Source organism: Pristis pectinata, chromosome 15 (genome assembly GCF_009764475.1).
Source record: "Pristis pectinata isolate sPriPec2 chromosome 15, sPriPec2.1.pri, whole genome shotgun sequence".
Taxonomy (NCBI): Eukaryota; Metazoa; Chordata; class Chondrichthyes; order Rhinopristiformes; family Pristidae; genus Pristis; species Pristis pectinata.
Genome location: NC_067419.1, coordinates 49,852,438 through 49,866,765, shown reverse-complemented (window position 1 = coordinate 49,866,765; position 14,328 = coordinate 49,852,438). Strand labels below are relative to the sequence as shown.

At 57.1% G+C, this 14,328-nt stretch overlaps 1 protein-coding gene across 1 annotated transcript in view; it reads right to left on the bottom strand.

Annotated features, from left to right (window-relative positions):
• rfx4 (regulatory factor X, 4) overlaps positions 1–7,666 on the bottom strand; it is a 66,232-nt gene extending 58,566 nt beyond the window's left edge. The window contains 4 exon segments of the mRNA XM_052030785.1: positions 1,249–1,372; positions 2,197–2,257; positions 3,755–3,844; positions 7,575–7,666. Of these exon segments, the coding sequence (XP_051886745.1) occupies positions 1,249–1,372; positions 2,197–2,257; positions 3,755–3,844; positions 7,575–7,617 (318 nt within the window). The 5' untranslated portion in view covers positions 7,618–7,666.
• Between the last annotated feature and the right edge of the window lie 6,662 nt (positions 7,667–14,328).

Sequence of the window (14,328 nt, the reverse complement as noted above, 5' to 3'; positions counted from 1 at the left end):
TTACCTGCATCTACCTATCACCACCTTGTGCCCACCCCACCTCCCCTCCTTTGTCCACCTATCACTGCTCTGCTTTTCCCTCTGATATATCGGGCTTCCCCTTTTCCTATTTTCAGTGCTGAAGAAGGGTCCTGACCCAAAACGTTGACCGCCTGCTTTTCTCTACAGATACTGCCCGGCCTGCTGAGTTCCTCCAGCATCATCATGGTTTTCATCAAAATAATTAAAGTTGCCTTAAAGGTACTTCCAACGAAAGTTGTGGTTTCCATAACAATTGGATTTGAACATTAAGCTGAATCACAGAGAAAGCATGTGTGTTTGTGTGAGAGTCTGTGAGTGTGTGCCCACGTGTGTGAGTGAGTGTGTCCGTGTGTGAGTCAGTGCTCATGTGTGCGAGTGAGCGTGTGAGTGTGTGTGAGTGTGTGCCCACGTGTGTGTGAGTGTGAGTGTGTGCCCACGTGTGTGAGTGTGTGTGTGAGTCGGTGCCCATGTGTGCGAGTGAGTGTGTGTGAATGTGAGTATGTGTGAGTGTGAGTGTGAGTGTGTGTGCGGGTGAGTGTGAGATTGAGTGTGTCAGGCTCTCCTTCTGATTCCCTGAAATGTCTGTTTCCCTCTCCGACGTGCTGTGATTCTTTCCGTATGTTTCTTTCTCTCACTGCTCTCTCTCTCTCTCACACACACACACACACACACACACACACACACACACACACACACATGCGCGCGCGCACACACACACACACACACACACACACACACAGGCACACACACGCACACAGAGGATGGGAGCTGAGACAGTAACAACTGCCTGATGGAGATGAGTAAATTTCGAGTAGACAGAGGACCGAACTCCCTCCATAACTCAGTTCACAATCCTTACATCCCACTGATCTAACTGTAGACTATATTTAGTGATTATACTTCAGTTGAAAATACAGAAAAATGTTCATTAAATTTGTCTATTTAAAAGATTTTCTGGCCATTTCCAAACTTTCTGCAGTAGATGGTTGAACACTGAAACATTCTGAGCTTCAGCCCCACCCACCCCAGAACTGCCCCCCCGCCACTGCACACCAAAACCCCGGCTCACATTAACACCCCTCCCCTTCCAAAGCCCCCGTCTCTGCTCCCCCCACACTCCACACCACGGTTCCATCTCAACCCTCTTCATTGCCCATGTCCCCTCTCCCCCCATTCTGCCCTCCCCACCCCTGTCCTGCCCCTCCTCCTCCTCCTCCTCCTCCTCACCTTCCCAAAACTTGCGGCGTTGACAGGCTGCGTGTCATTCTTCTCACAGAAGTCCAGGTAGTGCATGTACAGGGCACTGCGTGGGATACAGACACCTTCCGCTATCTCATAGTTCTCCTCCAGCCTAAACGTGACAGAAGTCAGGTAAACAATTTGTTCCGAGTGAATCACCCTTCAAATTGTCAGCAGCAGATGGGAGACGGAGTGTCAACCTGTGGGTCAGTCAGACAGCTCATTCCACCGTCAAACCCACACTCATCTTCAACCCAAACGTGGCTTTAATTATCGCAGTGTTATGAACACAAGCAACATCTTTATACCAAATCCATGAATTGGAATTGGTTTATTATTGTCACTTCTACCGAAGTACAGTGAAAAACTTATCTTGCATACCGATCATGCAGATCAATTCATTACACAGTGTGTTGAGGTAGTACAGGGTAAAGCAATAACAGAATGCAGAGTAAAGTGTTACAGTTACAGAGAAAGTGCAGTGCAGGCAGACAATAAGGTGAAAGGTGATAACGAGGTAGATTGTGAGGTCAAGAGTCCATCTTATTGTATGAGGGGAACGTTCAATAGTCTTATAACAGCGGGATAGAAGCTGTCCTTGAGCCTGGTGGTACGTGCTTTCAGGCTTTTGTATCTCCTGCCCAATGGGAGAGGGGAGAAGAGAGAATGTCCGGGGTGGGTGGGGTCTTTGATTATGTTGGCTGTTTTACTGAGGCAGCGAGAAGTGTGGACAGAAGAGTCGACTGTCAATTTCAGATGCATGAAGATGGTGCCTGCACTGTTGGTGATGGAAGGTGAAGGAAGGGCGGAGGATACAGAGGTGATGAAGACAAAGATGGGAGGGCAAGGGGAGAAGGTGGAGCAGAGAGAGAGAAAGGGAAGGGGTGATGGCGAGGACGTGCGATGGACCTCCCACACATTGACTGACGAACTCACCACTGCAGGGTGGCCGGGGTGGAGTGTGGCTTCGATGCACGGTTGTTCTCCTTTTCTTCGTCTGTTAACGAGGAACAATCCAAGTGGTGAGAGTTACTGTAATCACACTCTCACACCGAAACACATTGCATTTTTACACTTCTAACATCATTGGACATCACTGCAGGGTGTGTCTCACTCAGGGCAGTGTCCTGGACCCAGCCATCTTCAGCTGCTTCACCAGTGACCCCCCCCATCACGTGGGCAGAAGTAGGGATGTTCACTGACAATCACACAATGTTCAATTCCATTCACAACTCCTTGGCATTCCTGGAACAAAACTGCTGGGTGTCTCCAACATGGAGAATCTAACCACCATCCTCTCCATTCAATGCCCTGATCCATTCCCCAGCCCCCCACTGTCAATCTCCCGAGGCTCACCATTGACTGAAATGAACCAACCACATAAATACCACGGCTGTTCGAGCAGGTCAGAGACTGGGGTTCCTCTGGCACTGATTCGACTCCTGACACTCCAAGACCTGTCCCCCTTGCACAAAGCACATCAGTTTGATGGGACTCTCTTCACCTGCCTGGGTGCATGAAGCTCCAGCAACTCTGAAGAAACTCAACACCATCTGGGCAGAGCAGCCCAAGTCACCGACACCCGACCATCACCCTGAACACTCCCTCCCTACAGTGTGTATCCTCTACAACATGCACTTGTCTGGGCTGTTCCAACAAAGTCATTCCCAAACTCATGACCTTGGAAGTCCAGAACAATGAGGCAGCCAGTTCATACCACTCTGCCCAAAAGGAACACTACTCCAATTAACATCCACTGACTTCCGTCCTCCTCTCTGGATGCACCCCTTCAGCCATCAACCCCAGCATGCTGTTCACCAGGATACCAAAACTCTGCGCCGTGTTTCATCAGCACCAACCCTTCCACCCAGCTCCCCTCCAATAACTGCCTGAAGTTCTGCTTTCCTCATGCCATTTGAATCCCTTCACCACCAGTGGCAGGACCTCCAGTTGGCTGGTTCCTGAGCCCTGGAATCCCACGCCCCCCACCACCCCCAGCTCTCTCCCCTCCTTTACAATGTACATTTGGGTTACCTGCCCAAACACCTCACACTTTCAGATGTCTGATTACACCCGCTGTGAAATGTTGTACCTGGGGACTGCTGTTGGAACCAGTGTTTCTTGCCATTCCTGACCGTCACTGGGACCCCCTTGAGCTGCCTCCTTGAACCACTGCAGTCCTTCTGCTGAAGGTGCTGTTGGGGGGGACTAGACCCAGAAGTAATGAAGGAACGGTGACAGATGTCCAAGTCAGGAGATGTGTGACTCGAAGGGGAGCCTGCAGGGGGTGCTGCCCTCAGCCGAGGTTTTGGATTTTGGGTTTGGGAGGTGCTGTCAGAGCAGCCTGGGTGGGTAACTGAGGAACAGGTGGTTCCCACTGTGTCACTGTACAGGGTGACACTCCATTCAATCTGTGGCTATCCCTGGGTCTTGTCCAGTCCCACTCCAGCACTGGGGAGTCTCCCTCAGGGACCCTGTACCCCTCCATACTTACGCTCCTCGCCGATGGACACGTTTCCCAGAGGGTTGTGGTTTGGAAACTGTTTACTTTCACTCTCGTTCAGGCACCTTTCAATCCAGCTCTCTGCAAAGAGAAAACCCAGTGTTAACCAGCATTAACCCAGTGTTAACCCAGCATTAACCCAGTGTTAACCCAGCGTTAACCCAGTGTTAACCCAGTGTTAACCCAACATTAACCCACCATTAGCCCAGTGTTAACCCAGCATTAACCAGCATTATCCCAGCGTTAACCCACCATTAGCCCAGTGTTAACCCAGCCCAAATGACACAGCAGACCATCCACATCTGCAGATCTGATGGCAAACTCAATACTTGATACTCAATAACCCAGAGGTGTGGACAGGAGCATCTCCTCCCCCAGGGAGGATCATCGTCCTGACCCCAGGAGACAGTGGGGTCACACTACCGACCCCAGGGGAGGGGTCACACTGCTGACCCCAGGACACAATGGGGACACACTGCCGACCCCGGGGGAGGGTCACATTGCTGACCCCAGGAGATGGTGGGGTCACACTGCTGATCCCAGGGGAGGGGTCACACTGCCGACCCCGGGGGAGGGGTCACACTGCTGACCCCAGGAGATGGTGGGGTCACACCTCCTCACCTGGCCTTGTGATGCCCCCCCACAATGGTCACAGAGTAACGCGTCTCTTGGTTTGCCCAGTAACAGGCAGGACACTGTTGACTTGGGCACCAACTACATTTACCTCAGTTCCCCGTAAGTAGGGCGATGCCCCCCACCCCCGCTGCACAGCTGCCAGTATAACTCTGACCCATGAGCTAACTCAGGGTGTCCCGTGGATGTCCCACCCCCGAGGGTCCAAGCCATCGATCAGCAGAGTGTATCTCCTAGCACCCAGAGCATCTGCACAGGTGGGTGTGCGAGGGGTGGGGGAGAGGGTGTGTGGGGGTTGGGGGAAGAGGGGCTGGGGGAGATGGAGTGTGGGGGCTGGGGAGAGAGGTGGGGAGAGGGGGGAAAGGGGGCAGGACAGGTGTTGGGGAGGGGGAGAGGGCTCTGCTCAGCTAACGTTGGACCCCCTGAACTGGGGCATCAGCGACTTCCCACCAGATCCACTCTGGGACAGGATCTCCGCAGACTGACACTGATGGTGAGATTGGGAAGGTCAGGGTTCTGGGATCAGGGTCTAGGAATGGGGTGTGAAAGGTCGGGATCTGGGGAGACTGGGAGGGTGTTGAGGCTCTGGGTGTCTGGACCGGGATGGAGCGCAGGTTCCCCTGAACCCTCACCACTGACCCCGGGACCCCCCAGCCGCCCCCGGGACACTCCCCACTGACCCCGGGACCCCCCAGCCGCCCCCGGGACACTCCCCACTGACCCCGGGACCCCCCAGCCGCCCCCGGGACACTCCCCACTGACCCCGGGACCCTCCCCACTGACCTCGGGACCCCCCAGCCGCTCCCGGGACCCTCCCCACTGACCCCGGGACCCCCCCCCCCCCAGCCGCCCCCGGGACCCCCCCCCCACTGACCCCGGGACCCCCCCAGCCGCCCCCGGGACCCTCCCCACTGACCCCGGGACCCCCCAGCCGCCCCCGGGACCCTCCCCACTGACCCCGGGACCCTCCCCACTGACCCCGGGACCCCCCTCAGTTCTCCAGGTCCCATCTTCACTCCCAGACTGTTTGCTCCGTCGGTAACCAAGGCAGCGCCGGGTGTCCTGGTAACCCCTGGCAACATGTCCCTGGATAGGCCGGGTCACCTTCCCATTTCCCGGTGTCAGACTTTGGTGACAATTTAATTCGCAGGTCCCCAGGTTCAAGGCCGCAACCGCTGGATCCGCTGGAACCGCTGGATCCGCCCGGGGCCGATGTCCCGGCGAACGGCGTATCCGCAGCGGCGCGAGTTTGGCGGCGGCGCAGAGCCGGAGCCGGTAGCGCGGAACGTCCCGACGGACCGGCTCCGTCCTGGAAATGCGCCGCTGTTCATTCCCGAGGGGCTGGAATTCCGGGCGGTGCCAGCGGGAAGGGATGGGACAGAGCGGGTCCGGGCGGATCCATCACTCCATCGATCCAAGGTTCCCCAAACTGACCGGTCTGTCCCGAATTTCCGTGAGAACGGGTTTAATCCGTCGCCCGGAGCGGCCCGGGATCTGAGAGGCCCGGGAAGCGGCCGGGGCTCCGCCACCCAACGCCCTGCACCGACCCACCGGGATGTGGGAGAGGAAATTTCCGGGTGGAAGCTTCCGCCAATGGTTTCCGCGTTAACCTCGAGGCCGGCGGAGCAAATTCGGAGCGAGTCCTGATTCGGGACCCGGACCGGGACAAGTTCGGGCGGCCCGCCCATGGACTCCCTCCTCCGGGAGACGCGACCCAGTCAGCGGCCGAAATCCGGGCGCAGCTCCGGCGGATTCAGCCCGGGGGTCCGACAAGGTCCGGATCACGGCGGGTCCGTGCCTCCCCGTCCCGAGAGCCCGAAACCCACGGCGGAAGCGCGTTCATCCGGCGAATTAATCCCAAACTAACGCACGTTTGACCCGGTGCTGGGACTGCACGGCCGAGGTTAAACCGGCGGAGCTCCCGTTACAAAAGGTGCATCGACCGGTATCACTCCCGATGTGCGGGTCCGTTTGCTGAATTGTTCCTGGAGGGAGCGAGTTGGCTTTTCGACTCCGCTGAAAGGATTTCGTTACCGAGGAGTCGCTTCGGGACTGGGACAATTATTTGACGAATAAGTTAACGAACTCTTCCCGGGAGCGGCCGTTAACTCTCCGGGAGCTCTCTCTGTCTGTGGGAGCCGCCCCGGGTTCCTCCTTCCGATGTTCAGGCAGTTCCAGGTGGGAATGTTTGCCGCGAATCCCAACACTTGCCGAACCACTTCCAAACTTTCAAAAGTCACCACTTGTTCAGTGACAGAGCTGCGGCGGCCGGGGGGACATTCACTGCCGTTCCCAGGTCTCCAGTAACTGGGGCGCGGGGAGAGGAGGGAGGGAGGGAGGGAGGAGAGGGAGGGGGGGAGGAAGGGAGGGAGGGAGGAGAGGGAGGGGGGGGGAGGAAGGGAGGGTGCAAGGTGACCGCTGCGTCGGTGCCGCCGGTCCGAGGGACAGCGTTTGCAGGGATCTCTCCCTTTGATAAAGTTTTGTAAAAGAACCCCCGGGATGTCCCGGTACAGACTCGGTCACCTCCCCCTCTCCGACCCCGGGACCGGGTGAATCGTTTAATTTCTAATCACCGGGAAACACTCGTGGATTTGACTTAGCTGGAAGAGTTTGGGTTACGTTTGCACCGCTGGGAATGTTGTCGGAGGTTCGGGGCAGATGGGATGTGAAGACTTCCCAAACCGCGGTGGGGTTGGGGAAGAGGTGTCGGTGGGGGGACGGGGGTGTGGGGGGGTCCGGCGACCTGTGACCGGGACCTGGCAATGAGGCGAGATGGCAGCGGGAGCAGGTTTAACGGGACGTTTATACCGAGACTGGAGCCGCGCCTCGGGGCTGTGGAGCAGTGCAAGGAGGCTGGATGGAAACTCTTCCAAAGAGCCAGCACTGTCCCGAGGGGCCGAGTGGCCCTGGAAAACCACCCGGCCCCTCTTGATCCTGGAGGGGGCTGCGCTGGGAGCGGCCGCGGAGTCTCCGCCTTCCGCCCCGGCACCGACACCCAGGAAAGCAGCAACACCAACCGGCGCCGCTCCCCACCGCACCGACCCCAGCGGGCAGCGGGGACCGGGGCCTCAGCTCGCCCAGCGCCACAGCAAAACTCCGGGGCTGTACCCGGGCGGGAGGGGTGCGCACGGCGCCCCGTCCGCTCCCGCTGCCCAACCTGTTCCCCTGTGGGAACTACCTGTGGGTTCCATGTCGGAGGCTTCCAACAGCGCACAGTTCATGCTGATGCCGCGGAGAACCGCTCCGCTCCGCTCCCGTGCGCGCAGTCTGGCCGAGGCAGCCGTCGGAGTGTTCCATGGGAAAAAGCCTTGGTTTTATAGGGCTCCTGGTGGGAACCAGTCATTGATAGGCCGGTCTGCCTGAATGGCAGCTCGTCAGATGCCCCGTGCGAACGGGCGCACTGTGCTCCATTGTCCTTGTACTTTGAATAAGAAAAGCCTTAAAAAAAGGCTTGGAAGGATGCAATCCCTACATTTGCAGCAGCCTCCTCCCCCGGACCGAGAAACTTTACATTTTTTTTTGTAAATTTAAACTCTGGCTCTTGCTCATTACGGGGATGTTCGTGAAAATTGTCTGTGAACAGTTTTAAACTAATCGCGTTCCGCGGCGCAGGAGCCAGCGCAACTTTCCCCGCGCAACCTGTCCCTCCAAAACCCTCTGCGTGGTCTTTCTAAAATCCCATTGTGCTTGGATCTCGCCGTGAGTCCCCCCCCCCCCCCCCTCCGCACCCCCACACCCCCGGGCCGGCCGGCGGGGAGGGTAACGGGCACCGGGGAGCGAGGCACGGAGGAAACGTGGGGCCCCAAGTGAAGGGAGTTTCTGTGGAAAGTGTTGATGCGGAGCGTGTTCGCCAGTGGCTGGCGGTGATTAGAATATGAATGAAGCTCCCAGAGAGAGAAAGGATTAGGTCTGCAAGTGTAAACCTTGGACAGCAGTCTGTGTCCCAGAGACTGCCCACGCCGGCTCCGCCCGCTCCGCACAGATGTGCAGCCATAGGAACACCCCCGCGACACAGGGGCCGCTTCACCCCTCAAACCCCCGGCACCCGGGACCCCCCCCCCCCCCACCCCCCACCAGGCCACAGCGTCAGGGAGATTCTCACCACCGGACCGTGTCTGATGGATGCCCCCCCCCCCCCCCCCCGCTCGGACCCGATACTTGGGGCGCGATCGCCACCGACCGCAAGGAACAACCGAACCACAAATCCGTGCAGCGGCCGGCGGCAGGCTGGGCCGTTCGGCCCACCGACCCCAGCCTCCCATTCACCAACCACGGCTGACCCACCAGCGCCGATTGCAGAATGTTCAGGGGCAACCGCCCCGCGTCCTGAGTGACTCCCAGCTCCTGGCTGCAGAAATTCCTCCACGTGGAAACAGGCCCTTCGGCCCAACTCGTCCCTGCCGGCCAAGATTCCCATCCAAACCAGTCCCATAGAACACTACAGCACAGAAAACAGGCCATTCGGCCCTTCTAGTCTGCGCCGAAACTTTATTCTGCTAGTCCCATTGACCTACACCCAGTCCATAACCCTCCAGACCTCTCCCGTCCATGTATCTGTCCAATTTATTCTTAAAACTCAAGAGTGAGCCCACATTTACCACGTCAGATGGCAGCTCGTTCCACACTCCCACCACTCACTGTGAAGAAGTTCCCCCTAATGTTCCCCCTAAACCTTTCCCCTTTCACCCTAAAGCCATGTCCTCTCGTACTTATCTCTCCTAATCTAGGTGGAAGGAGCCTACTCGCATTTACTCTGTCTATACCCCTCATAATTTTGTAAATCTCTATCAAATCTCCCCTCATTCTTCTACACTCCAAGGAATAAAGTCCTAACCTGTTTAATCTTTCCCTGTAACTCAACTCCTGAAGACCCGGCAACATTCTAGTAAATCTCCTCTGCACTCTTTCAATCTTACTGACATCCTTCCTATAGTTAGGTGACCAGAACTGCACACAATGCTCCAAATTTGGCCTCACCAATGTCTTATACAACTTCACCATAACATCCCAACTCCTGTACTCAGTACTTTGATTTATGAATGCCAGGATGCCAAAAGCCTTCTTTACAACCCTGTCTACCTGTGACGCCACTTTCAGGGAATTATGTATCTGAATTCCCAGATCCCTTTGTTCCTCCGCACTCCTCAGTGCCCTACCATTTACTGTGTGTGTCCTACCTTGATTTGTCCTTCCAAATGCAACACCCCACACTTGTCTGCATTAAATTCCATCTGCCATTTTCTGGCCCATTCTTCCAGTTGGTCCAGATCCCTCTGCAAGCTTTGAAAGCCTTCCTCGCTGTCCACAATGCCTCCAATCTTAGTGTCATCACCAAACTTGCTGATCCAATTTACCACATTATCATCTAGATCATTGATATAGACAACAAACGACAATGGACCCAGCACAGATCCCTGAGGCACACCACTAGTCACAGGCCTCCAGTCTGAGAAACAATCATCCACAACCACTCTCTGTCTTCTCCCACACAGCCAATTTTGAATCCCGTCTACAACCTTTCCATGGATACCTAGTGTCTGAACCTTCTGAACTAACCTCCCATGTGGTCCCTTGTCAAAGGCCTTACTAAAGTCCATGTAGACAACATCCACAGCCTTTCCTTCATCTACTTTCTTGGTAACCTCAAAAAACTCTACAAGATTCGTTAAACACAATCTACCATGTTGACTATCCCTAATCAGCCCTTGGTTGTCCAAATAGTTGTATATCTGATCTCTCAGAACACCTTGCAATAATTTACCATCTGCCCGCGTTTGGCCCGTGTCCCTCTGGACCTCTCCTGTCCATGAAACTGTCCAAGTGACATTTAAACAGGGTAATTGTACCCCTTCTGCCACCTCCCCCGGCGGGTTCCACGTCCCAACACCCTTCAGCTCCCCTGTAAATCTTTCCCCTCTCCGCCCACCCCCTCCTCCGGTCCCAACCCCGCCCCCCTCCCCGAAAAGAAGTTTTCTCTGGAGCGGTGGAGGAGGGGGAGACCTGACAGAGGTCCATAAATGAGAGGCATATATAGAGTAGACAGCCGGTATCTTTCCCCACGGTCAACATGTCCAATACCAGAGGGCGTGCATTTAAGATGAGAGGGGGAAAGTTCACAGGAGATGTGTGGGGCAGGGTTTTTCCATTCAGAGGGTGGTGGGAGCCTGGAATACGCTGCTAGGGGTGGGGGTGGAGGCAGGTTCGATGGAGGGGTTGGAGAGGCTCTTAGACAAACCCATGGATGTGCCTGGAATGGAGGGACCTAGGCCTTGTGCAGGCCCAAGGGATTGGGTGCCATCAGCTTTATTAGTTGAGCACCACATGGTGGGCCGAAGGGCTGGTTGCTGTGCTGTGCGGTGCTGTGCTCTCCAGCACACCGGCGGGTCCCGGAGGTCTGATCCAGCGCAACGAATCTCTCCCCAACCACCCTCCCACTTCCTTCAACAGGCGACGCGCCACAACCTCGGCCCCGACACAAGGCACCAAAGGCCGAGGTATTCTGAAGCCGTGGCGCTGGGCCTGAGCCTCTCCCCGCACACCCCATCCCTCCCCCCACCCCTCCCCGCACACCCCCACTCCCCGCACACCCTCCTCTTCCCCCACACCCCCTCCTCCCCGCACACCTCACCCCTCCCTGCACACCCCCTCTTCCCCCACAACCCCCACTCCCCGCACACCCTCCTCTTCCCCCACACCCCCTCCTCCCCGCACACCTCACCCCTCCCCGCACACCTCACCCCTCCCCGCACACCCCCTCTTCCCCCACACCCCCTCCTCCCCGCACACCTCACCCCTCCCTGCACACCCCCTCTTCCCCCACAACCCCCACTCCCCGCACACGTCCCCCTCCCCGCACACCCTCCTCTTCCCCCACACCCCCTCCTCCCCGCACACCCCACCCCACTCCCCGCACACCCCACCCCTCCCCGCACACCCCCCTCTTCTCCACAACCCCCACTCCCCGCACACTCACATCTCAGTCCCACCTGACGAGGATAGAGGCCACACCGTCCCCCCCGGGACAGACCCTCCGTCCCGGGGACCCTCCACCCTAGAGACGCCCCACCCCAAAGACCCCCACTCCCGGGACAGACCACCTCAGAGACCCTCCGATCTCCGGGGACCCCCTCACCCCCACCCGTCCCAGGCTCAATGAGACGACGGCGGAGCTTCAGCGTTTGTGCAGCGCCGCCCCAAAGCCCCGCACAGCTCACCGAGACTTTGCTGGCGATACCGCCACGGCCAGATTGTACACAGCAAGATCCCACCAACTGCATTGCATTAGCACCTAGAGGTCTTGGTGATGTTTGACCCAGACTCTCCAGAAATTCCAACCCACCCCCTCGTTCTTTCACCGGACGGTGACCACCGACCCAGTGAAGGCGGCACCTCTGACAGTGCGGCTCACCCGCGGTCGGACTCAGACCTCGATGTTGTCCCCCTCACATTGTGTGTCCTGGTTCCCCTCTCACCCGCCTCCCTGGTGTTCCGTGACCGCACCTGCCCCAGGACTGGTCGGTCCCTGGGGTGGGGCTCTCTGGGGTGTGGGGTCCGGGGGGTGTGGCGTCCCGGGGGCGGAAGGTCCCGGGGGTGGAGGGTCTGGGGTAGGGTTTACCGGGGGTGGAGGGTCTGGGGTAGGGTGTCCCCGGGGTGGAGGGACCCGGGGGTGGAGGGTCTGGGGTAGGGTGTCCCCGGGATGGAGGGTCCCGGGGGTGGAGGGTCTGGGGATAGGGTGTCCCCGGGGGTAGTGTGTCCCCGGGGGTAAAGGTCCCGAGGTGGGGTTCTCGGGGGGCGGAGGATCCGTGAGGTGGTCAGTCCCCGGAGTTCACAGGTTACCCGGTGGGCCGGGCGTGGTGCAGCCGAGGTCGGGACCGGACACTGCATCGTTCCCAGAATCGGTGCGTGGGAACCGCTCCGCTCTCACACCGTGGCTTGTCCCAATTCTGACCATTTACTGCCGCTGTTCTGAACCTTCACATTTCTCTGGAGAGGTATCACATAACTTAATTAGGAAACTCTGCTGACTGAAACAAACTTTAAGTGCGGATGACACAGACGTTGGTGGGGTGGTTCTGGGGGTGGGGGGGGGGAGGGAGGGTGGGGTGGTTCCGGGGGTGGTGGGGGAGGGAGGGTGGGGTGGTTCCGGGGGTGGCGGGGGGAGGGAGGGTGGGGCTGTCGGGCGATAGAACGATGTCGCTCACCCGGTAAACGGGGCAGGACAACGGCAGATGGGGCGTGGAAGGCGGCCCGTCCTGGGAGGTCAGATGTGGGTCGGGCACACATCATGGATGGGAGCGACCTGGGGACTGCTGAGGAACAGAGGCAGCTTGGGCTCCAAGTCCACAGCTCCTTGTAGGGGACAGCACGGGTCGTCAGGGTGGGAAAGGCGGCAGCCGGACTTCATTAGTCAGGGCACTGACCACAAGAGCGGCGAGGTGAAGGAACTTTATAAAACCTTGGTTCGGCCATGCCCGGAGCACTGTGTCCGGTTCTGGTCACCGCACTGGCGCAGAGGGAGATTCCCCGCATGGTGGCTGGGATGGAGCCTTCTCCGTAATGAGGAGAGGCAGGAGATCGCTGGGTCTGTTCCCCCTGGAGCGGAGGGAGGCTGAGGGGACACCTGCTGAGGGACATAAAGAGGGTGTCCAGCACTCGACATTTCTCTGCAGCACGGGTGTTTATGACCAGAAGGCGGAGATTTGAAGTCCACGGCAAGAGGTTTGGAGAGGACAGTAGGAAGGATTTCTCCACGGCGGATGGTTGGGATCTGGAACGTGGTTCCTGAGGGAATGGTGGAGGCAGAGACTTCACAACAGTTAAAGGAATCACCAGGGCATAGAAGGCTACGGACCAAGCGCCGGCCAATACGATGAGTATAGATGGGTACTGGACGGTTGGCATAGACACAATGGGCCGAATGGCTGTATGACTGTAACTCTAAGTAAGTGAAAATAAAAAAAAGCTGCATATTCTGGAAACCTAAAACAGAAAACTCTGGAAACACCCAGCAGGTCAGGCAGCATCTGTGGAGAGAAGAGTTAAAGTTTGCGGTGGAAGACTGTTGGTCCGACTGTTGTGGGCAGCTCTGGCCCAGCCCACTGAGTGACTCCAGCATTTTCTGTTTTCTTTTTCTGTGGCTCAAAGCCTTGGTTCCAGCTTCTAAGAATAACTCAGGTCTGAAGTGGGGATCCCCATGTTGTGAGCGAGGAAGATGCTCACAGACTATTTTCCATCAGAATCTCACCAGATTCTGTTGTGTGAAGAGGGTTCTGGTCAATCCAGGAAATACAACCAATGTACAGCGCTGAAGGAAAACTGTGGCCTTTCCAACTGGAGGCACTGGACTGGGATCCTTCCCACCAAAAGTCAAATCCAAGCTTGTGGACAAATCCGTCTGATGCTTCTTATATGAAGAATTGCAAAGTCATCCAGTTCAGCTCTGAGAAAGGCAAATTAAGAGATTTCCTTTCATTAATTTGTGCTGATTCTGCCCAATCCTGACGTGTTGTGCTGTCATTCTAAGGTCCAGGAAACCCTGGAAGATCAAAACCAATGGATCCACCAACCCTGCAGCCACTTCCTTTAAAACTCTTCGACAAACACCATCAGCTTGAGGGGACTTCTTGTGTAGTGGAGGCATCACCACAACCTAGGCAGAGGACAAAGGGACGAGGGAGCGGTGAATGGCAGGGTGTAGGGGTTACATCCCTGAAAGGCCTTTCCCATGTCACTGCTGTATGTTGGGGTGTTGGATACCAGAACCCCTCCCAATGTTGTGAATCTCTGGAACAACTTAGCCGGGCAGTGGAGTACAGATTTCCTGCAGACATTCAGAAGGGATCTGGACAGGGTTTCATTGAGCAAGTGAGGTGCAGTTATGGTTGTCTAACCCAGACTCCTTGAACCTGGTTAACACACTGCAGGTTTGTCAG